The sequence below is a fragment of the Anopheles stephensi genome, chromosome 3, assembly GCF_013141755.1.
Source record: "Anopheles stephensi strain Indian chromosome 3, UCI_ANSTEP_V1.0, whole genome shotgun sequence".
NCBI lineage: Eukaryota > Metazoa > Arthropoda > Insecta > Diptera > Culicidae > Anopheles > Anopheles stephensi.
The window spans coordinates 30,434,664-30,459,015 of record NC_050203.1 but is presented as its reverse complement, the minus strand read 5'-3'; the positions used below and the strand labels follow the sequence as shown (position 1 = coordinate 30,459,015).

Below are 24,352 nucleotides of genomic sequence, written 5' to 3'. Positions count from 1 at the left end.
ATGGATGACAAATTTGAAATCATTGATAAGGCCGTTAGTAAAAGGATCTTTTACCCTTCCTGTACACAATTATAAAGTTTTCTTTCATTTACAATACAACAAATTCCCATTTCTCTGACACATATGCATATATTTCCTGTTGTGTTTGGTTCTTCACAATTTTATCTATCTTTTTACTTACACAATGTTTCTTTTCTTGTTACATCCAGAACGATAATCCATTAGCCTAAAACAATGTTTGCACCGAAAATCAAGAAGCTACTTCCTCCTAACGTGTACCAAGAGCGTTGTGAAAAGGAGCGAGAAAAAGAAAACAAAACCATTAAACCAAGCTAACGATTCTTCAACGAAGAATAATAAATAATAATATAAACAGTTAAAGTTTAATATAAACTACCATCGATGTGCGACACCGCGCTAAATCTCCTAACCGGTTGCCACTGCTTCCCTTCCATACTTCCTTTTAACCCTGCACCATATGTAAGAGTATCGTTTACCTTCAACTACCATCACCGACTTTTGATTACAACTGTACATCGAAACATAAATTTTACACCAACTCCCGTTCGTTTTGCGGACGGCGGTGTCCCTCTGCCGCCAACTTCAACTGTCTGTACAAATGGTTAAATTTAAATGTGACGACTGTCTGTGCGGCGCCCGCACCATCATTTCGGGAACTGGTTGGTTTTGGTCTACTTATCATCTAAATCACAATTTTTCCACCTTCCACGTTGGCCGAAATGCAATTTTTGTGGCTTGCGCTTTTGTTGTACGTACTGCCCAGTGGTGGACCTTTTTCACGGGGTGTGCTGTGCTTCATCAAGGGACTATAATCAGGGTACATCGATCACACGTATGATACCTTACTAGCTAGCTAGCACTCGAAGCCAACCATACTGAAAGGAACTGTTGCGCGTATGGCACGCTTAAATCTTATCCGAAAGGCAATCCGGCTTGAAGACGTGCACTAGCGAGTCCCAGCCACAATCGGCCAGCTGGTTCCGGCGGCGCCTGTTCCAATCCAGCCCGTACGTAAACTCCGAATGATGTTTGATCGTTTCCAGAGCTTCATTGCTCTTCTTGAAGTCCCATATTCTAATCGAACAAAATTAAGAAAAATTTAATTAATTTCAATTTCCATCATTGAAGCTCAATCCGGACCAACCTGGTAGTAAAGTCGTATCCCACGCTAGCCAGCACGGAGAAATTATGGGGTGAAAATTGTACTTTTCTTACGGCAAACTCGTTGCCCTTCAGTTCCGTGATCGGTACGCCGAAGTTTCTCAGGTCCCATATGCGTATCAACCCGTCCGATGCACCCGTCGCCAGGATGTTCGAATCGTGCTTGCACCAATCCACCGTCAGAACCTAGCAATGAGGTATTCCAATATTAGTAGTCTCGCAAAAGAAGAACGATCGCAGATCGAGATGCTCCCCCGGTCACATACCTCTCCATCGTGCGCCTTAATGCTTGCGATCGGTAGATCGTAGCAAAGGATGTCCCAAATCTTCAGGAACCCATCGCCACTGACGCTCGCGAACGTGTTCGGGATGTGGGCCGCAAACACCGCATTGTACACCAGCTGCGTATGGCCGATGTACGTGCTGAGCGAATTGTTCCGGATCGGGTCCCATATCTTCACCGTACTGTCCCAGCTGGCACTGATGAACAGCTGCTCGTACGGTACCTTGCTCCAGTCCACGCTGTAGATTTCCTTCTTGTGCTCCCGGTACACCATCGACGGTGGCCCATTGTTGCTGGACAGGTTGGTGTTCCACAGCTGAACGCTACCATCGCCCGAACCGGACACGATGATTTCCGGGTTCGATTCGGACCACGTCTAAAGGGAAGTCCAGAAGAGAAAGATATTTTAATCGGCGACGGCAAACATCAGGCTTCCAAGACCAATTGTCTTAGAGCCGCCCGGTATTTCCTTATCTTAGGTAGGTAAGGCCCCCGATTGCCCTGTTTTTCCTTGCCGAATCAACCCACAGAACGGGGTGGGATTAATGTTACGCGCCAGCGATAAGATTATTACGTACCACGTCAAACAATCCGTCGGTCCAGTGATGCGTACGCTTCTCGACGATACCGCAACCGTCCGGTGTCAGCTCGAGAAAGTACAGTGTGCCACCGCCGGCCAGCCCATAGAACTGGCTCGATGCCACGACGAACTGATCCGGGTTGAAGGGCGAAAACCGCACACTGTACCCGTGCCGGTTGGTGGTGAAAAACGTGGACATCGTTCCTGAAATTGAACATTGGGCACCGAGAAAATTAGGTTAAACCACTTAGCAGGGGGATGGAGACTTGCTTTTAAGGGCCCCCCTATTGGAGCCTTACTTGCGCACCGTACGGAGAAGGAGGACTATCTTAAACAACTGTTATTTACACCGCACATTGCGTGGCCTCTGATTGTGGCAGCGGTTGATGTGTGATGCGGTGGTGGAATTCTTAGTGCCCGTTGATAACGTGCCCTCAGCCACTATCTGCGCTATTCTGTACGATATATCTTCCCGATAGCTGCTCGACCGTCTCCCGACCAGTACCCGGATTACGGCGGTACCGGATTTGTTGACCACGGCGAACAATAAAAACAAACTAAACGGTGTAGGCCCGCAACGAGCCCCGTGAACCGACCCCGCGGAACTATCGACGGGAACTGTCCGCCACAACCACAGCGACAACCGCGGCAGCATCGCCACCGCCGCGCGCGTAGAAAAAGATTGCATTATTTATTAAACAACCACCGAAAAACCGGAGGCAGCAGGAAGAACTACGACCGTACGACGGTGGCACATTCACACTCATACCCGGTCGGCCGGATGATGAGTATCGCGCAGGAAGGGTTGACACGGAACGGGGGAGAAGGAGGCTAAGAAGATGGCGGAGATGATGACGGTGGCGGTGATGATGATGATGATGATGGAACAACAATCGCACGATGAAGCGCGAGCGCGCACGTAATCACAAGTCGGGGTTGTTTTTTATTCTCGTCGCGGCGAGAAGACATACACGCGGACCGCGAACCAGAAGCATCGTGTGTTGGTGTGTGGCCGGCGTAAAGCGTGTGGCGTGTAGTGGTGCGAACGCACCTCCACGTGAAGCCGAGAAGACGCGCGCTCGTACACCACGACGTGCGGCTAGTCAAAACAACTTCACATCGTTTCACATCCACCATCGTCATCAGCGTTCGTCATTAGCATCATCACCATCATCATTCGTAGTTGGCAGCTTCTTGGCTTGGTGTATGACGTTACTACTCCAAAACTCGCACGAGAAGTAGTAGCGCGAGCGCGAAAAGTGCGTACGTTTTCGCGCCTTTCGCATCACAAACCGTGCGAAACGTACGAGAAAAAGATAGATTACTTCCATTTCGCGTTTTCTCTCCTTCACACACACAGCGAGTGCGAGTGAGAAAGGACAGTTGTTGCTGGAGATGAAAATTTTCCCAAACGTGATGATCACACGGCCGTGTACGTTTTGCACGGGATAGGAAAATTCTCTCGCGAGAAAATTTTGTTCCTGCTATCTCGTTCGTTGCTATAGCTGACTCTTTCTTGCAGTGTGTGAGATGAGAAATAAAGCAGAAAAAAACGCAGGATTGTCTTCTCTCACAAAAGGACGCAGGAGAAAGTGCATCTCAAGTGCCCATCAATCAATCACGATCGTAGGGATGGAAATGCATTGTAAGATTGTTTTATTGCGCTTTGTAGCTATAAAGTAGTTTGAAAGCTTAACGAATATTGAGCAATTTAATAATTTTAAGTATTTTTTATTTAGTTTATTTAGTATCTAGCTCAAATTCAGCAATTCAAAAACTGTGCATGATGATCTATAGCTATAACGAATGCAGCTCTTAAGTTAATCGAATGTTTAGTTTAATCTTATTTATGGCACAATGGGTAGCTCAGTTGTATTAAGTGCAGCCGGTCCATAATTACATAAAAACAGAGAATAATCGAACCCTGGATCAATACCCCATGCGCAAGGTCGCCTTTTTAACGAAGGATAAATTTCGTCCAGGAACCCAGACAAGCAAAACCTGGCTCTCCTGAGTTCGTAATGTCACCGGAAACGAAGAAATTGATATGATCCTTAAAAATATCCTTGAGATATATGAATTGAGTGAACAATTAAACTTGTTATTACAAACGATTCAACTTTCCACCAGCAATTCCACCCGATCAAAGGGACTTCCGGAATCTTCTTCTCGATAGCATTAACTGTTAAATGTTTGAAGTCTCTCTAGATATTCATTGAACTACAGCAACTTATTATAAATACATTTTAATTTAAATTAAATTTTGAAAGGGAATTTTGAAGAGTGATTTAGAGAGAGAGAGAGAGAGAGAGAGAGAGAGAGATAGAAATGCGAATATTCTAAAATAATAGTATGCCGTTCATACATATCCCATAGTTTTTAGAGATTAAAGTATGCTCAATTATTAAACAGAATATTTAAAAAATCGACATGTTTGAAGCTTTGAAGATATGAAGTTTGTCTGTCCAATAATTAAATAAAATACCATAAAATAAAAAATTAAAAAAACCAAATTGACTGGACCATGAGTCAGTTTTTCAACCGAACTCACTGTACGCATTGGGAGAATCAGGTTCACAGAGATCCAGCTACTAGGTTTGTTAGGTCAAAGTCTGCACAAGTTCTTCTTCTTCCATCTTGTTCTAATGTCCTTTTAGGTGATGCCTGCCATTTCTGGCTTACTAAACTTATTCATACCGCATAGTTGGGTAGTCAGTCCTCACTATGGGGCAACGGCCCAGAAAGGATTTGAACCCCGGTCCGGTCGTTTAGAGACCGGCGCCGCTGTCGCATCTATAGGCGTCCCTGTGTTGTGAATCTAATTATAACATTTTCTTATCTGATCAAACAGCCTTCTGCGATGTTTTGAACTTAAATATTATCACAGAAATGCATGATCAATTTCTTCAGGTTCGGAAACGAATTGTTGAGGTCTCACTTGGTGTGGAAGGCGGATACCGAAACAGAAATTTATTTTTATAGCACATTTAACATTGACTAAACGAATGGGGACCGATGGTAGAGAAGATAACGGCCATCACACGAGAAAATCACAGGCAGGATTGACAATCCAAGACCTCTCGAGGTTGTAGTACCAAAGAAGAAGAAAAAGAACGATAAGGCTTTGAGGGTAGATGCATGGTCTATGGAATTGTGCACTTCTGAAACACCAACAGCTGAACTTCGTGCTTCATCTAATATCGCTTACTCCTTCCATATTCTATCGATCTCTGCCTTCCAGCTCTTAGGCCTTAGATCTCTGCCGTTTTGCCGACCGACAAAAGAGATCGCCTTCAGGATCTTAGGGGGAGTTGTAATCTTATCCACAAGAAAATAAAAGGTTTTACTTCTATCGTAAAAACTATTTCAAAATTCAAACACCGAGGAAAACAATCACCATATGAGAGATCACTTAAACTATAATCACATCAAACCTGCGGATTATACCGTGGTATCGCAAATAATTGCTCAAAATTACTGTTAACAAATCCACAAACTTTCACCCAAACTCGAACCAACATCACGAACCAAACCGGACAATAGATAAACGCCACTCACCCACAAGGAGATAATCCACGGTGAACGCTGCTAAGCTACTAACTACTACGCGGCCTGCACTGCCCGAAAAATGCACCTCACCACGACTTCGCGCGACTAGAAAAACTAAATTGCGCGCGTGTCTGGCGTACCCAGAAGCGGCTGCTGCGCCGGCATGCTCCATGTGTGTCCGGTTGTTGTTAGGTTTTTATTTTCCCCGCCCTTGCAGGCTTTTCGCTTCTGCCCGTTGTGCGCCGATAGTCTAGCACGAACCGTTTGCCGTTAGTGTTCTCATCTTTCGAGCCGCGTCAAAAACTGCTCGTCCTCCGTTGCTTCTTTTTTTTGGTTCGTGTGCGTGTGTGTTGTTTCGCCTTTTCTTAAAGGAAAACTACTCGCAAAGATGCATCCAGACCCCCATCCAGAAGCTTGAGGGAGGGAAGGAAGGGGTGGAGCGGCTGCCATGTTTATGAATAGAAAATAGGCAAAATGCAACAGACTAGGGCATGCGTCTCCAACCAAACACAGCCAGTGGTCCCAGCGAAGCAAAAAAAAGAAACGAAAGAAATGGATCCACAAAACCAGAACCAGTTCAAAATAGTACAAAAACGAGTCGAGTGGGGTTACAAAAATCATACGCTGTTGCGTATGTAACGCGTTTACGAACGATCTTATAGCCGCCGCAGCCGCTGCCGCCGTATGATCTTCGCGAGAGGATCTTCGCGCACGGAAAACTGGGCGCGAAAACACAAATCGCTGCAGCGCTGTGAACGCTGGCGTAACAAAATAAACCAAACCGCAGCGCACACGGGTGGAAAGAATAAACACGCGAAAGAAAGTATTCGCCCATCGAATGGGGATGGCGTGCGTCGTAGGTCAGGGAGGACTGCGAATAGAAAAAAAGGTGCTCGGCACATTATGAAAGGGATGGGATTTTTAAAAATGGGTCTCTATTTATCGTGATTTTTTTCTATTTAAAGAAATGCTTTCTGAAAATGGTGCATTTAATCGATTTGGCAAAATTTCGTCCCATGAGTCATCCGGACTCGGATGCCGCCAGCTAGCAGCGGGAAGCTGAAATCGGTTGTTTATCGGACACATTAAGCAGGTTTCCGACCAGATTCAACCAATAAAATGTTGGATTGTTTATTTTCCCATCCTCCATGCATCCATTTTTCAGCTCCATCCATCCAGCCCAGAGGAGGAAAATCTTTCCGATGCACTAAAAATTGCATTTTGTATATGCAAGGTTCGGTAATTTCTTTTCCTCGTCTCCCGCTCTCTGCTTGGTCTTCGTGGTTGATGCTGTGCACCATGTCTGATTCGTTTTGTATTTATTTTTTCTACAATCTTTTTGCTGTTGTTCGAAGCGTGCTGTTAACCGTTTGTGTGCTAGCACGGTATGGTTTTACAAGGCTTACGAGAGCTCACGAGCTTCCGTGTTACTATTTTTAGGTAAATTTTTCCACATAAAAATGGCTTGTCACTGAGGGAAAAGATTTAAGATTAGCGGTTTTTTTTGTTTAGAAGAGTGTTGGATTGTTGGATTTGTGTCTTGAAAACGTGCCTTGGATGTGTACTGGACGGAATGCAGAAATTTATTTATATTTTAATTATGACGGATTAACGTTGTATTGCCCACGGGATGTATAGAAATGTAGGTCAGGAAAACAACAGCCGCAAGAGTAATAGCACACACAGCTATATAGGGAGGCAATTAAAAAAAAATCGAATTTTTTTATATAGAATATCAATTAGAACAATACTTAAACATGTATGTTAATTAGATACGTCAAAATACTGTAAAATTAAGTATAAGTATTTTTTGTTAAAATAATTAATTATTGTATGAAAGATGAGCGTTCCAAGTAATTGCTTAACTCCCATAAAAATATTAGCAAATATAAAGATAACATGATACATTATGAGTGGAAACTTCTTCACTCTAAATACCTGTCGCGACGGACGAAGCTGAGACTGTACAGAACATTTATAGTCCCAGCACTCACATACGCCTCTGAGACATGGACTCTATCCAAAACTGACGAAGCCCTCTTAGCCGCGTTCAAGAGGAAGATGCTCTGAAGGATTTTTAGCCCCGTATGTGTGGTTGGACAAACTAGGAGCCACTACAATCTACGAGCTGTACGATGATCTCACCTCTCATCCTGCAACGAGTTGGACTCGCCAGGCTCCGGTGGGCTGGAGATTGCTGACGTCAGGAGATTGACACCGGACGACCCAGCCCGTAAAGTCCTTTAAGGCCGTCCACACGGAAAGAGACACAACCAATCCACGATGGGTTATTGGTGGAAGTGTAATTAAAACATATTTAAAACTGTAAGAAGGAAACGTCCGCCCCCAAAAATAAGCGACCGGCAGCCGCTTGCCATCCCTGGATTCCTATGACTTGATTTTACCCGAAGCTGGATAGTCAACACTGCGTTCGGGGAGAAGATCTGGATGAGATTTGAACCCCGGTCCTGCCGTGTGAAGACCGGTTGTCGCCCGGGCATCGGACCGCCCCGGTTAGGATTTTAAATATGTTGGCTAATGTTTTATTATAATGCCAAAAAGTGGGTCATTGCATCATTGTTTACCCAAGATTGTAAATTGATTTTTCAGGTCGTTACAAACACCTATTCGATTCGTTGAAGTTCGGCGCCATAACCTACCTCACTGTACGCTTTTATAAAAAAAATTACGGTCCTATTATTTTGTCCACGAATGTATAAAAATCACTTCATAACACATTGCAATTTATGTCGTTGTGTTTGCTTGTTTGAAAAGTTATAACTCACATTTGTGATTTCCGTTACTTAAGCTTTCCAAGGAAGGAACTAAGGTTAAAAATAGCATCTGATTTAACTCGGAAAATGTGACATAAAATTTGAGGAATTTAAATAAAATTGGAAATATTGGACAAACAACTTTACTGCGATCATCCTTGAATTTTATATCTAATAGTATTTTTTTTTTTTATTTCTTTATGTATATTTCGAGTTAGACAGCTTGTCGCCGTATTGAGTAGTAAAAATATATTGTTTGTATTAAAATGAATTTTAGAATTTTGGAAAATGAATTATTTTTGTAAATAAATTTATTATAATCATGAATGTGTATTGCAGATTTTCTTGTAGAACTTAAAATAGTTCTTTAACTCTTTTCCCATTTTGCAATTCCCGACGCGGGAAAACTGTACCCAAAAGCACGTGCTTCACACTAACTGCGCAATATCCGACCAACGCACAAGCAATGGCTTCCCTCCTGACTTCGAGAGAGCATCATCATCAGCGCAGCAACACTCTCCAGCATGCATGCATTCGCTCATCCAGCATCTCTACCCGCTCCACCCTTTCCCCTTTACCCTTCCTCACCGCCACCACACGCAACATTTTAAGGGCAGCATAATTTTTCCCGCATTTTCCTTCGACGGCGTCACTAGCGTCGTCACTGGCGCGTCGGCCAGCACGGCCTAGAGCATCCCGTCCCGTACCCACCATTGTGCAAGGTATTATTAGAATATTAGGACGATTCTTTTTTTTTGTGTGTGCAGTTTTCGTAAACCCAAAACGGGTTTCAAGCGGGTTAGAGGAATATGCGCTAAATATGGCATCCAGCATCCAGCAAGATGGTGGAGGGAAAAATTCGCACCGACCCCGTTCGTTTTCGCGTGAGACTCGTACAAGCGCCCAACACTTGGGAAAGGTCGGCAGGAAAGCAACGCCGTCGTGTGTCTCGTGTGTGTGTGTGTTTCTGTTCCTATGTGTGTGCGTGAGTGTTAATATGTCCCCAGAAAATAGTGCAAATAGTACAGATGCGGTTTGCATTATTTTTGGCGAAAAACTGCACGACAGCACGACGTAAGGCGCAAGCAGTTCGTGAAGGAAAGGGAAGGTGAAAATGTGTCTTCAGAACGTGAACTAGGTCTTTGGGATTAAAAATAATTGCAAAAAAAAAAATGAAGACGCACACAAGAGTCGATTGTGGAAGGTTGAGTGTGGGAATGCTAATCCCCTCGGCGTAAGTTCCAGGACTGTACATATTCTGTGATTCTGCTATCTGGACACTGTTAACTTTTATTATATTATAGTTTAAAAAAAAACCCTCCATCAATTAGAATAGTGCTGTGAATTACAGTTTCAGAACAGTAGTGTTGGTGAAACTATAGTCCGATACGTTGTGCTTACCATGGTTAGTGATTGCTTTTATATTACTGAGGCCTTGTCTTACAGTCTTTACTTCGACAACATAACCAGAAACAACGCGCTACCTTTTAGTGGAGTGCTTTGGAGAAGCTTTTGGGGGTTGTTTTTTTTTTAGGGTTTGAAGTTTGGAGCAAGATTTTGACGCTTTAGATTTTGGTTTTTTGGATTGGATGATATTATGGAATTGATCATACAAACACAACGAGCTCTAGTGGATTGTTTCGTTAAAACACACGCCAAGAAGAAGTCACGGCACTGATCACGCACGGGGACGCACACTAGCCACTGCCCACGCGGGTAAGTATTGGATATTGGTTGGCAGAAAAGGACACACGGGCAAACGTTGCACGCTCGAGGCTATCGAAGCCAACCACCACGAACGCCTTCCAGACGTCCACTGGTCCGGCCGAAGCGTGGAGACATTCACGCAAGGCCATCGAGCCCACCCTGCAAAGGACCACCCAACCAGGATTGGGGTGGGGTGGGGAGAGGAGGAGGTTTGATGTAAGATTCTCCTCCCATCGATAATAGTCACCACCATCCTGGGTATGCCTGGGCAGGCAAATAGCTGCGTCTTGCTGGGGTGGTGAATTTGTTTCCCACCCACCTGGCTGGCTCCCACGGTTTGGGGGTGGCAACGTTGCCAAACTTCTGGCACCGTTTCACCTCCAGGATGAACTATGTCTCCATCGGTCACCGGCTCCAGCCCGTTCCACACGCATGTTGGCTAGAAGAGCGAGAGAAAAGATCGCCCGCTTTTTCGAAACCGCAAGAAAGTGGTCAGAGTCCAGCAAGTGGACCAGGACAGGAAGCTGTAAGGAACGCACTTTAAAGCGCATCGAAATACGCATAATCCTGAACGATTGTTTGGCATATTCACCACACCGAAACGCAACCGAATGCATTTCCTACTGAGCTGAAGATTGTAGAAGGGCAGGTCAAAAAAGACAAGACCCTTTTCCCGGGTCTACAGTTCCCCCGGGGAAGAAGAAAAAGGCATTTCCCGGTGAATGCAATTGTGTGCTGTGTGCAAATTTCTGCAAACGCGTTATCGATTTTCTTCCACCAGCATCGGATGCATCGCGTACGTTAAGCGGGAATGTTTCGGGAATGGGAATGGCCAGAGTGGGTGGAGTGGATGGATGGATGGAAAAAAGGATGAATCGCCACAATAGTATGATGAAAAGATTATTTCTTTTACATACATTTGCGGGCCGTTGTTTAAGAGCGCAGTTTTTCGTGCTTGGAGTACGGGTTTTGTGCAAGCGAAAAGGCAGCTTCTTTAAGCGAAATTCGAAGAAAAGCATACTGGAGCTGAATAGTTTCTTAGTCTATTGTCTTGTTAATGTTGTTCTTTTTCATGAATTTATATTTATTATTTTGTTTGGATTTTCCTATTACGATTCTCTTTTGATAATATTTTGTACTTTATATATTTATTGTCATTTTGTCATTTATATTTTATATTTTTATATTGTTTATTTATTTGTTATTACGGTTTTATGCCCATATATTGCTCGCTATAGATCTATTGGCGTTTTGCTATTCTTTCTAAAACAAAACATTACATTACATTCAATTCTAAAACATTACCAACAGTGTGGATAGTGACATGAGTTTACACTAGTTGTGTCACTCGAGTTCTACCTGTAGAATGTCCATTTACTTTTGAGCTGTTTCTTGGAAAGGTGATAGAGTTCAGTTTTCCCTGCAAATTGTCTTCTTCATATTGAGCCGAGCATTCTTCTTCTTGTTCTTTTTGGCACTACAACTACCGCCTGCCATGGGTTTCTGTGATATAATTTTACCTGTAGTTGGGTAGTCAGTTCTGCGCACAGAGAGGGATTCTTTCTGGCCTGGATGTGATTTGTTCTCAGGTTTTGCCGTGTGAAGATCGGCAAGGCTATCGCTTCTGCTACCAGACCGCCTTGCCGCTTGGTTTGGGACATTACTAGTTGAACTCAGGTAATGTCCCGAACGAATTGCCAACATAAATAAATTGATCCTTCAGTTTTGTTATTCAAGCTAAGTTAAAACAGTCCTTCAGGGGTAATACGATTTTATGAACAGTTTTAATATAGACATTAAGAGAGCACAACAAACCTCTGATGAGCAATTTTTAAATATGATTCGCATCTTCAACTGGATGTATTTCCTGTTTGACTTCTATAAAATCTACTCTTGATCTTATTTAACATATCTTTTTTATTTATTAATATACACTAACATTTGTTTGCCACCATGGCTGAACAAAGGCTAACAAAGGAAAATTAGGCAACGTATAAGAGGATAAGCAGGTTTTGACTCACTGGAAAGTGAGGTCCGGGGCTGTAAGGAGGGATATTCGGAAGGCGGGGATGGATGAGCTGTAGTCGAAGAGTCGAAGATGAACACGGCACTAGCCACAGACCACCGGTTCTCTAAGGACACCAACCCCGGGAGTTGGCATCGAGTCTCATAGGAAGGAAGGGACTGATTGGAGAAGCCTAGGAACCTACGGGTAGCTTGTCTGGTAAAATAGCGCTGCACTTGTTCTAGCTTGGCGATTCAATATCTGTAGACTACATCAGTTAGCCATTATTCACCAAGTTTAATTGTTATTTAGAACTGTTTCAAGCTAAGGCCCCCAGAGGCCATGCACTTTAAGTTTAACAAAAGAAAAAAACAGACCCACCTGGTAAAAGGTGCATAGACGAAGGGAATTCTACCAAACAACTTAACCATCTGATCGCTACTGATATACACCCCTTTTTTCGACGTTCAAAAATAACCTCACCTTTACATAATTCCCTTTCGGGATATTCTTAATCCTTGCTGCTTACGTTAAGCCCCTCGCTCGATCCGGATTGTCTGTTACCATTGCGTTCCCTTCCTTTACCACGCAGCACGTAATCACAGTCTCGTCTGTGTAATGTTATTTAATCAAAACTACATGCGCTCGGTGAGTGCTATCAAGGTTTCGCAGAACACTATTCTACCGATTCCTATCCATTTCCATCACCGGGTACGGGTACAATTGACCCAACAAGGTGGCCAACCCGAGCAAGCCAACCTTGACATTCGAGCCGGGATCGGGATGCAGCACTGTATCCACAGGCTGCAGGACTTAATTGGCAAACGGCCATTTTTGGGGGGATGATGCTAATACAAGCGTGGACAATGCACGGCAAACAACTACGCTTCACGCAACGTGAATATTTGTCCCTCGGTAGCAGGCCAATGAAGCCTTACAAACAACTATTATTTGTGACTTTGTGAATACCAAAAGCAAAAAAACGCTGTTGCTCAATGAGTCGTTATGCAAAACGTTAGTCATCTGAGAGAAATTTGAACATTTTTGAATTTACTCCTGAATGTATGCAATCGTAACACAGCGGCTGAATCATATTTTAAGCGAATTGGTTTGTTTTTCTGCTCCCAATCTAATCCTTTAAGATGGCCGTGCCCTTTCGGGGAACGTCTTGCCGCCAAACGTGACCTACACACGCATCCGGTGAGCACGTCAGTGACGTCACAGCTATGCTTTACGGAGACCGACTTCAAATAAGATTACCGTTCGCTACCAACAACGACGATGCGCTGACCGACCGGTTGCATCGTAATTTCGCTGTTCCGCGCGCCCTCAACGCGGGTGTGCGGGTTGCGTATCCCGCAAAAGGAAGTGGCGGCAGGGCAGAGGACGGTAGCAGTGGACAAGAATTAGGTGGCAACCATCGGTCAGTACGCAAACAAACCAGGCACACCATAGCTGGTGCCTAATTCAGTTAATGGCACCGTACGATTCGATCGATTTCCCGGGGTTTGTTTTTTTTTCTTTTCTTCCCTTCAGCAACGGGCAGCGTGCCGGGAAACCTTTTCGGTGTTTCAGCGACCAGCGAAAGGTATAAAACCGTCCACCGACTGTCCGGTCGATCGCACTTCTGGTTGTTCTTTCAAACCAAATACCCAAAGCACTCTAGCAGCAGTGAGCACTTTTTGTTCAAGCGAAGAATCGTAAAAGGAGAATAAAAGGAGAATTTTTCCAAACCGCGTCCACATTCTCGAAGTACAGTGAATTTTGTAGTTTGCAAAACCCCCCGTGCAAAACAACACCCCGTGAGCGCTAAACAGTGATGGTTGTCGCAGTGAAAGTATTCAAAAAATCGGCACCGAATGGCAAACTAACCGTCTATCTCGGCAAGCGTGACTTCATCGACCACACCGACTACTGTGACCCGATCGATGGCGTTATCGTGCTGGACGAGGAGTACCTGCGAGGCCGCAAGGTCTTCGGGCAGGTTGGTTGAGTGCGATATTAGATTGCTTCCTACTGGGATCTTATCAAGTGTTGAAGCCATCAATAGACTGTGATAACAAGAGTGTCCAATTGTTAAGCTTAAGTGTGCTTCGGAGTTCTTAAAAGACCAAGTGTGATAGGAATATCTGTCAAAAGGACGTTCAAGTTTACTTTGAGGAGTGCTTCAAGAGATCAGAAGATTATCCTTATGTGTATCCTTATCTGTCTCTCTCTAACTCTACTCGGATCCCCTCTGTTCCATTTCTGCTCCACAGCTCATCACCACCTACCGCTACGGTCGCGAAGAGGATGAGGTGATGGGGGTGAAGTTCTCCAAGGAGATGGTCCTGCTGAAGGAGCAGATCTATCCGATGGAGAACGCCAACATGGAGATGACGCCGATGCAGGAGCGGCTGGTGAAGAAGCTGGGCGCGAACGCGTTCCCGTTCACCTTCCACTTCCCGGCCATGGCACCGAGCTCGGTAACGCTGCAGGCCGGCGAGGACGATCAGGGCAAACCGCTCGGTGTCGAGTACGCGATCAAGGCGTTCGTCGGCGAGGATGAGGGTGACAAGGGCCACAAGCGCAGTGCCGTCACGCTCACGATCAAGAAGTTGCAGTACGCACCGGCCACCCGGGGCCGTCGTCTTCCGTCGTCGCTCGTCAGCAAGGGCTTCACGTTCTCGCAGGGCAAGATCAACCTGGAGGTGACGCTCGATCGGGAGATCTACTACCATGGGGAGAAGATCGCGGCCAACATCGTGGTGACGAACAACTCGCGCAAGACTGTCAAGAGCATCAAGTGCTTCGTGGTGCAGCACTGCGAGGTAGGCGGCTTTGCGGGCTAACGTCCGTTAGGTTGCAGCTTAATCACTTCCGTCTCTCCTTTTCCAATGCTCTCCTCCAGGTCACGATGGTGAATGCGCAGTTCAGCAAGCACATCGCATCGCTGGAAACGCGCGAAGGTTGCCCGATCACGCCCGGGGCCAGCTTCACGAAATCCTTCTTCCTGGTGCCGCTCGCCTCGAGCAACAAGGACCGCCGGGGAATTGCGCTCGACGGACACCTGAAGGACGACGACGTGAACCTTGCCTCGTCCACACTGATCTGCGAGGGCAAGTGTCCGTCGGATGCGATGGGTATCGTCATCTCGTACTCGCTGCGCGTCAAGCTCAACTGTGGCACGCTCGGCGGTGAACTTCAGACGGACGTCCCGTTCAAGCTGATGAACCCCGCGCCTGGTAAGTGGATTTGATTGGTACCCGGGGGCCGTAAAGCGTCAGGAAATTAACTCCCATCTCACCTCACAGGAACCGTGGAGCGAGAACGAGTGAACGCCCTGAAGAAGATGAAGTCGATAGAGCGCCATCGTTACGAGAACTCGCACTACGCCGACGATGACGATAACATCGTGTTCGAGGACTTTGCTCGCCTGCGGATGAACGAGCCGGAGTAAGGCTTCCCGAGGGAGAGTCACCCACGCCGTTTACCCTTCACCAAGGAACCCAGCTGAGCAGCAAACTTTAAGCCAACAAGACCAACGATACCGAATGCTTCCCGCGCATCCCTGCTCCCTACAGGGCGCCCGCTGTCCCTACGCTCCCCACAACGCGCACAACGCGTGCCGTTCGGTAAGGGCCGTAGGGAGTTGTGAGCAGGCTTTGGCCGGGGCTAGTAGGGAGTCTCCCGAGCAGCGTACATACCTGAGCCACGTAACAATGCCCATGTGATAACACTATGATGCTATTTAAATTAATCACCCAAAACACCGCGAAGGAACAACCTACCCTTAGTGCTCCCTTTAACTATAAACGATACTAAAAAAAAACGAAAGAGCGAGAGAGAGAGAGAGAGAAAATGCAAGAAAATTGAAGGAGCGAAGGTAGCCTCCGACGACCAAAAAAATGCAACCATCAACAAGCAAAGTAACGGAACGATTAATGATAAAATTTGATTCATCGATTAATTTGCTGTCATACGAGCTTCAACAGGAACGACTGCGCAGTCACGAACCAGCATCCCCTTGGGAAAGGGGACCACCCCTAACAGGGAAGTGAACCGATGAACACAATTAATCGATCAATCGAAGAGCAACTGATACAAAAGCCAACGAAAAAAAAAACATGAAGCAAGCCAAAAACCCCAAGAAGTAACCCAAGCAAAACACCAGAAGTGAACGAAATCGAATCGACGATAATCTAGTGCAGCTCGGTTCGGGGCGCGGACGCTTTTCCCACTTGGAGCACTTGGTGCGTGTGTGGAAAACCGGCCGCACCCCGAATCGCTGGCGACAGCAGCCTTAGAGTGTAAGACGTTTTAGTTTTCTGTTTTAGTTTCGGTGATTACGAGTGAGCGAAGTGAGTGCAGAATCGAAAATGGATTAACATTAATCTAAACAAAAAAAAAAAACAGCCAGACTGCAAACGTTTGCAACAACGAACTGCTTAATTGTGCAACGGAAACCGCGATGAACGAGGGTCCCGCCGATATGGTGGGAGGAATGCATCGAGCTGGCGCTTTTCTTCCAATGCATATCAGGGCTTCCCTCCATTCTCCGGCTTTCGGCGCTCCTTACTGCGGGTCAATTATTGTTTGAACTGTGTTTCATTAATCGGTCTTCTATTCGCTTCATATCTTATGCAACTCAGCTTAAAGAAATTCATTTTACATACAGGCAACAAAAGGGTGCAACAGGAACCTAACGCTATCAACAAGCTAATAAAATTATAAACAAAACATAATTTGAAGAAGAAAAAAACAAGAAACAACAAGCTTAAAACCCAAAATCCCTTCATCATGGTCTCATGATGCCGGGGGGAAATAGTTGGTCAACGTTAAGAAGAAAACCATAGACCTGTTTGCAATTTACAGAAAAAAACACACGATGTACTACTCGTGATGTTGACTGTTTGTATTTATTTTGTATAAACCTAATTTGGCTATGTTATTATTGTAATTGGAGATAAAAAGAGTAAAAAAAAATGCAGAGCAACAAAAACAGCGAACCAATCCTTTTTGTTTTTTATATGTGTTTTGCTACTTAGAACAGCTCTTATTAACTGATCAGTGAAAGAACCTTGTAGAATATTTGCTAAGCGCAACCTCAATCCCTTGTAAACAGAGTATACGAAAGCACCCGGTATTTGCTCAATTAGAACCATTTCCCTTTAGGATGGGAAGTATTTGCTTGATTGGTTGTACAGAAGCGCATAAATATAGCTTGTGATACTGCAAGATGTGATACGGTACTTTAAACCAGGGAACGGATATACATAATAATTAATTGAAAAAAAGAGAAAGCGAATATATGTGATAAATATGAAAAAAGACAGATTTAATAAATAAAAAAATCGGAAATGGAACACAATGCATTAGAAAAAAATTAACCTGAAGTTTGTAAAAAGCGCAAAGGAGGATGCAGAACGAGCAACAAAAATTATAGTGCAAAGTGCATCAGTAAATTGAAAGATGAATCCCAATAAAAAAACAAACATAGAATCAGCTAATGCATGGATATTTTTAAAATAAAAAAGAGACAAAACTGCGGTTGAACTCAAAAGACATCCAGTAGTGTACTGTAAAAATTAAATAAAAAATTGCTTCAAGAAAAAGTATAAAACATAGGAAAGAGCAGAACAAACATATTGCAACAAGAATGATTGAGAAAAAACTGAACACAGATGAGAAAAGAGAAAAGAGAGTACAAGAATAAAAAAAAAAAGTTGTACTACAGTGTAAGAAACGTAGAAGGCGAAGTAGAAAAAATAGCAAAACATAGAAGGAGAAATTCTGCATTAATTATAAAAAGCTAAAAGTCTTTTTCTGAACTAGACACATCATACATTGAGTTAGCAACAAATATTTCGCTCCGAATTACATAAATAAACAAAAACAGTATCTCAGAAAACCACAAACGATCATTAACATTAAGCGGAAATAAGTGGAACCACACAAGTAATATAACAGAGAAAAATAAACGTATAACGTAAAAGATGTGTAAAAAATATAAATAAAATAAAATATGTTTGTTGTAGTAAAACGAAAAAGGAAGAAAAAAGAATCATAAATAAAAAAAAGTTTGCATCACTTTATAAATAAACAAAAAGGCCGTTCGTCTATCACTTCTAAGCTAAAATATATAAAAAATAAGAAACTAAAATCATACGTAGAAAAAAAAAACATAAGACTGGTTCAGAAACTTCCAAATGTTAAGTATGTAAATAATAAGTAGAGAAAACAGAGACAAAAAAGCAAAAGATAACAGAAAAGAAGCAAAGCAAACAAATGACTATGTTTACTTAAATAATTGTAGCAGACTAAAAGACTTGTTTCCAGGTCAAGGAAATCGTACGTTGCTCGACCTAGGTCTATAAATTGAGCTGGTGTGCGTATAAATCAAGTAAGAAAAAAAGCAAATGTTCAATATTAAACTTAAGATTAGATTTGATTAACTTAGATTAGATTTATAATATTTGCACAAAAAAGGAAAAAAATGAAGTTAAAGACAAAACAGATGCAGCACACAGACGATGCAGAAGCAATGTAAAAAATACGTTTCAATAGAAAATTGTTTGCAGTAAGGTGTATAAAGAAAAAGAAGAAAAACCCTTTAATACGTCATGTAAAATAGTTCATAAATCCGTAAGTAACATAAGGATAAAAAAGCATTGCTAACACATATCAATCAAGCTGCCAGATTAACCCCTTTTCTGTAAAACACAACAGCACTAAACAGAAAAAGCCCACTGTTCCATATGATGAACGATCGACAGAGACGATGAAGAGTAACAAGAACATTGAAGAACTTTTGCTTACCTTCACTGTGCCACTGGTACACCAGGTGGTTGAAATCGGTAGCCCTTTAACTACGGACGGAAAGTTTATTCTTCGAGGAAACTATGAGCTAGTAGCCCAACTCAGACACGTTGACCTCGACCTCGAGCCCCGATGGCTGGTCCGTTGATTGATCTGACCGAGAGTGACCACTTTCACTTCACACACTTTTAAATCGTTCACACCGGGATACCACTAACACAAGGATAACCGGACACACACACACACGGTCAGGCACGTGCTTCCTCGGGGAAGGACGAACGACACCGACGATTCGACGATTGAGTCCTGGTTCTTTGCGTTAAGCCGAAGCCAAGGTCCTGGCCCGTTCCTACCAAACTGTCCAGACTGGTGGCAATTTCGCTGCAACTTTTCGGTGGATAAACCGGAAGTCATCAATCGCCACCCGGACGTACCGGAGAAACCACGTGTTGCAGGGGACGACACACCGCAAAGTGGTGAAGATACCGTGCCGCGTACTATATCCGTCCACCGTACGGAGGTTATGCTGACTGGAGTAAATCTCGTACCAGACTGGTGCGTGCATTCCTGCTCGGCGTTCGTAGGTTACCGGTTTTACGGACGGTAAGGGCAAAGTTGACGGGGTGATTTAAATTTTTAACCAAACGATGACTTTCACCGAACACACACACACACCAAGGGGAATCCTTTTAAAATGCTTACGCACTCGTGGAACGAAGCGTGTTGCGTATGCTTGAGCAGGAACGCGCGAATGAAAGACCCAACCCGAAACCCGTAGAGGTCGCGGGAAAATCCTTTTAAATTTTAAAAGTCCCACTTTAGCTCACTAGGGTAGGGGCTTATGTATATCGCGCACTGGTGGTTGGGTTGCCGAGGTACGAGAATTCCTCTAACGGTTCACGGTTCAAGAAAAACCCCTTTCCTTTTGCACGGTTTGTCCTAGCAAAGGGAGTGCTTGAGGTGGGCAAAAAGGAGGAAGGCTTTAAGTTACAGACAGGGGAATCCCGAAGACTTACGCTCATACCTGCAGCGACGAGTTGTACTAAAAACTCGACCCGACCCGAGGAATCACCGCTCAACGTCTTCGGAGCGCCCGAGATGTGTTCCGCAGTTCTTAATATCCTTTCTTAGCGCTTGTGCTAAAAGCTTGCTAGCTCCGCCTTTTTCTTCGCTCGGCAGCACGTTTGCCCGACGCTGCTGGAGGGTTCTCCTGGAGGCTGCGCTGGAAGGATTGCGGAGGGATTTTTCTTCGGATATCCGAAGTTTTTCCTTCGCGAGGTGCGCGTGTGATTTTTTTTGTTGTTGCTGCCGTCTTCAGGAAGAATTTCTTTTGCGCGGCACTGGCGCCTCTTCTAGCTGGGGAAGGATTTTTTGATGCCTGGTGCGCGTCACTCGGTCTCTTTCACTCGTTTGCTCTGCAAGGATCGAAGGTTTGGCGAAAGCAGAAACGAAAAGGAAGATGGCGTTGTAATGGTGTACGCGGATTTTTCCTTTCCTTCTGTGACGGTAACGTCGCGACGTTTGCGTTTGCGTGCGTATTGGGTGCGGTACATCCAATCGCGGCATTTGCTTCTACAAAAAAAAAAACGCCAGCAAAATCCAAGTAAGCGCTGGTTATGTATAGCGCGCGAGCGAAGAAAATGAAGGCTGGTACGGTTGCTAAGGGATGAGGGCAGTTTTTGAATATGAAGGTTTAAAAAAACCGTTACAGCATGAGGTTTACATTTAATAGCTTTGATATTTTTTTTACTATTAATAAGACTTTATTTAAATTTTTCATCAGCTTTTTTTGCATTCTCCAAGGTTTCGTAAGACATTTTATCATGAAGAAAATATTTACCTCACGCAAAAATAAATCACGGATCACGTCTTCGGGGAGCATATTCTTATTTTCTTTCGCGCACTTTTCCAACCCAGCACAAAAAAAACGTGGAGTGGGGTACATAATGCGTTCCCCGAAACGAAACGAAACGAACGTCCTAGCGCACGAAACAGGATAAGAACACAGACAACCCTCTCACCCACGCCCGGACGCAGCAGGTTCCTTGAAAAATATTCGGCTCAATTTTTCGGCTTCTTCAAGACGCCCTGCGGGACACTCTTTCGGCGGAAAATGTCCTCTCTCTCTCTCTCTCTATCGCACCCGTCCGGAAAATGGGCCCGTCCATTTTTCTGCTCGTGCTTTCTCTCGTGCTCCTGCTGCTTTTTAACGCACGAACGCGCGAAAAGTTCATGTACACTGGCTGTGCAATATACAAGCGACCGTTGGTCTAGGTTGCGCGCGTGTGTGTGCGTTGTTTGTAAGACGACCAAAAGGATTTTCCAAGATTTCGCTAAGGTCCCCGTTCAAGCGGTGCAACGCTTTTTGGCAGGTTTTATTTATGCAAAGATTTCAACCGTTAACGGACGTGTGTTTCCCGCTCGAGTTTTTGGTGGCGTTTTTTTTTCGCGCACGCCTCTCGGTGTCCATTGGCAGTTGTGAACGTTGGCAGTTACACGGAGAGGTAATTGTAGAGTCCGTAAATAATTTTAACGGACAAAGTTTTTTTTTTTTTGGTGTGGAAATTCCTTATTACAGCTAGTCGTATTCTACCTGAAGTAAAGAACGTTTTTTTCTTCAAATCTCTTCACATGCCTCCAGAGAATGGGTTGTCCACAGTGGAAAACGGTAAAACTCAAAGTGGTGTCCTTCCATCCGGGAAATGCCGAGTAAGTCCAGAACTCTACACCATATTCTTCTTTTATTAACCTCTTTACGGCACATTTGCTACCAACCACGAATCCGGTTCCCTGTGGTCAAACCCCAAATTTTTCGTCAACCCTTCGCTCGGACCCCTCGGAACGCGCTAACAGCCGGACCGGATTGCTTGATACCGACAGCCATCGTCCACCATCGGCCGAACAGCTGCTGCAGCGTATCGGTCAGCTGAAGCTGGACCACGCCGGACCCGATCCGAATGGGTTGATTCCGAATGGTCGGCTCGGGACGCTGTTTCTGTCGGTCATCCTTTAGTCGCGTGTCGCTGACCGTACGGTACGGATGGGCTGCACCGGATCTGTGTCGTTCGTCTTCGTCAGCTGGGCGTGTGTAAGTGTTTATTGGAAAGGATTTGAAACATATCCTAATCGGTACAGTTCAGGGTGATCAGCAACCCTCTAGTTCTGCAGTTTACTTATCGTCATCGTTCGTCTCGCTGTAAAAGTCATCGGTGTGCTAATTTCTGTGGCATAATGTAAGAGCAAAAAGGGGAAAACATATTAAAATCTGGCAGCAAAAACACAGAGAATTGCGTAGAAGTACGCTAAACTTAAGGCAACAACATTGATTATTAGATGTAGCAACGTGCTTTGTGTGTTTGTGTGTTTATTAACCAAAAAAGGCAGGCAACGTGTTCGAAATACGGAGTGTGTGTTCCAATCGCTCACTATACACTTAGCATTATTAACCATACCCATGGCAATGTATTTCATTCGTATTAATCATAAACCAACAAAAAACAAACCTTCAGTTACGTCATTTTACTTCTCCCGGCCGGTGCTACCGAGTGGACATTCGTTTTGCGGTTTGGGAGGACCCAGACATTCCCAAAACCCCTTCCGAAACGGTACACGGCGGGAGAATAGAAGCAGCGGCTAAATGTTCCTTCTAGAATGCGTAACGTGTGCGATAAAGGATATCGATCATCCTAGCCGTGCAGTGACCAGGTTCTGTGCCCCCGCAGATATTGGCAACACTCGCGGCTAAGGACATCGATTACCAGTAAAGACGACCAGTATTTAATGCGTACTATTTAGCTCCCACTCTCTCTAGTGATCATGGCTAATCTTTGTGCAATAATCTTACAATAACTTCGCTTAACTATACGTGTGCTAATCTGGTGTGAATATAATATTACCGGTACGACCGGTTAAGGTTTAATTGGAAATTGAAGTTGAACAATCAGGCTGCAGGGCTGATACAGTTTTAGTGATCGTACCAGTAAAGTAATAAATAAGCAGTAAACTTAACCAACCAGCAGGATTATCGTTGTATAAGGGATTATAAAAACATACGCACGATCACGATACTAACCATGTATGAAGTGGTTTATAACACTGTATCTTTAATATGTAGATTAAAAGCATACTTAACTGATTGTAAAAATATCGTACTGTAACAATAAAGTAAGGTCACACATCGAGTCCCACAGAAACATTCCAGTTGTGTTGGTGGTTTTACTAGTGATTTAATCCTTTTTTTCGGCCTTTTTAGGACATTTTTATTATAATATATCGGTGTATTTCTAAACATTTTTTTATTTTCTTCTTATCATTTTTTTATTCTCTAAACAACTTTGATAAAACTGTTCACGTTTAAGTTTTTCTTTTTTTTTAATTGTATGTTTTATTTATCTTTTTGAAGTTTTTTCATATATTGTGATAATGTTTGATATAATATTTTACTTTTGAACTGATTTTTTATTAAACAGATTATTTTTTTAGTTATTATTTATAAGAAGTAAACTTGCGTTTTTTTTAGAACTTTCTATATTTCTGAATAGATCAAGAATCTATCGGTTCAGGCTCATATGCTTTTTGTAGTTAGTTTATAATACAATAATTGATTTTTAATGAAACTTAGTTTTAGACTTTTAAATTCCTAACTTGGCTTTCTTATTTTCTCTTTTCTCAATTTACTTTTAAGACACACTTTTTTCATAGAAATTACAGGGTTTTCAGTTGATGAGGCAATAATTTGATAGACCCTGCTGTCTAAAGCCGTTAAATTGTCCGTTAAAGTATTGACAACAGTTCTTTCCTTCTCTATTTCTCCTCTTATATTTTTTAATGTTTGTTATCTAATTTTTGGATCTTTTTTGTTAGAAGTCTGTTTTCTAGAAGCTATATTAGATACATATTAAGAACCATACTATGTTTCAATAGTTCTAAATGATTCAGCTATTAAATTATCAGCAATTATCCAATTTCTAGCATTTTTTGTAAATTGTTCGATGTTTCAGTGTTTATTGATTTTTATTTTCTGTTTCGTTTTTATCCCATCGTTTATGAATTTCATGGCGTTTTTATAACTATTTTTGGCCTTTAACGACTGTTTTTATTTATTTCTAATTTGTTCCCTTTTTATTTTATTTATTTTCTTCTAATTTTTTATTCCGTCCGAATCGTATTGTTAGTTTATTTCTTTATCGTTGCAGTGTTAATTCTTATTTTCTTATTTTCTCCTTATTACTATATTTACAATAATTTATTTATTTTCTCGTTTCATTTTTACCAGGTTTTATTTACCTTTGTTTGAGATTTGTTTCACAAATATATTATGTTCATTTGTTTTTTTTTTATTGGATAAGAACGCCTTGGTCACATAGCTGATTAGTTGATGTTGACTTATGTGGCATTGAAGTTGGATTTTAACCGTTTGAGAATTTACGTTGCTTCTTTTGTGTTTATGACGGCAATACAATAGGGCGTTTCCT

At 43.3% G+C, this 24,352-nt stretch overlaps 2 protein-coding genes across 7 annotated transcripts; one reads left to right on the top strand and one right to left on the bottom strand.

Annotated features, from left to right (window-relative positions):
• Nucleotides 1–144: 144 nt before the first annotated feature.
• LOC118509474 (peroxisomal targeting signal 2 receptor) lies at nucleotides 145–23,064 on the bottom strand. 6 transcript variants are annotated; one of them, XM_036050113.1, is made up of 5 exons: nucleotides 18,879–23,064; nucleotides 2,044–2,249; nucleotides 1,449–1,841; nucleotides 1,166–1,368; nucleotides 145–1,095 (listed from the first exon to the last, which is right to left on the bottom strand). In XM_036050113.1, exons 2-5 carry the CDS (start codon nucleotides 2,242–2,244, stop codon nucleotides 927–929), a joined length of 966 nt encoding a protein of 321 aa, XP_035906006.1. In that variant the 5' UTR covers nucleotides 2,245–2,249; nucleotides 18,879–23,064; the 3' UTR covers nucleotides 145–926. The 6 variants fall into 6 exon arrangements, with proteins under 6 accessions (XP_035906006.1, XP_035906007.1, XP_035906002.1 ...); XM_036050114.1 differs by lacking the exon at nucleotides 18,879–23,064 and adding an exon at nucleotides 9,770–10,181; XM_036050109.1 differs by lacking the exon at nucleotides 18,879–23,064 and adding an exon at nucleotides 5,604–5,781.
• On the top strand, nucleotides 13,697–17,072 carry LOC118509473 (arrestin homolog). Its single transcript, XM_036050108.1, has 4 exons — nucleotides 13,697–14,064; nucleotides 14,339–14,890; nucleotides 14,971–15,304; nucleotides 15,374–17,072. Exons 1-4 carry the CDS (start codon nucleotides 13,900–13,902, stop codon nucleotides 15,517–15,519), a joined length of 1,197 nt encoding a protein of 398 aa, XP_035906001.1. The 5' UTR covers nucleotides 13,697–13,899; the 3' UTR covers nucleotides 15,520–17,072.
• Nucleotides 23,065–24,352: the final 1,288 nt, after the last annotated feature.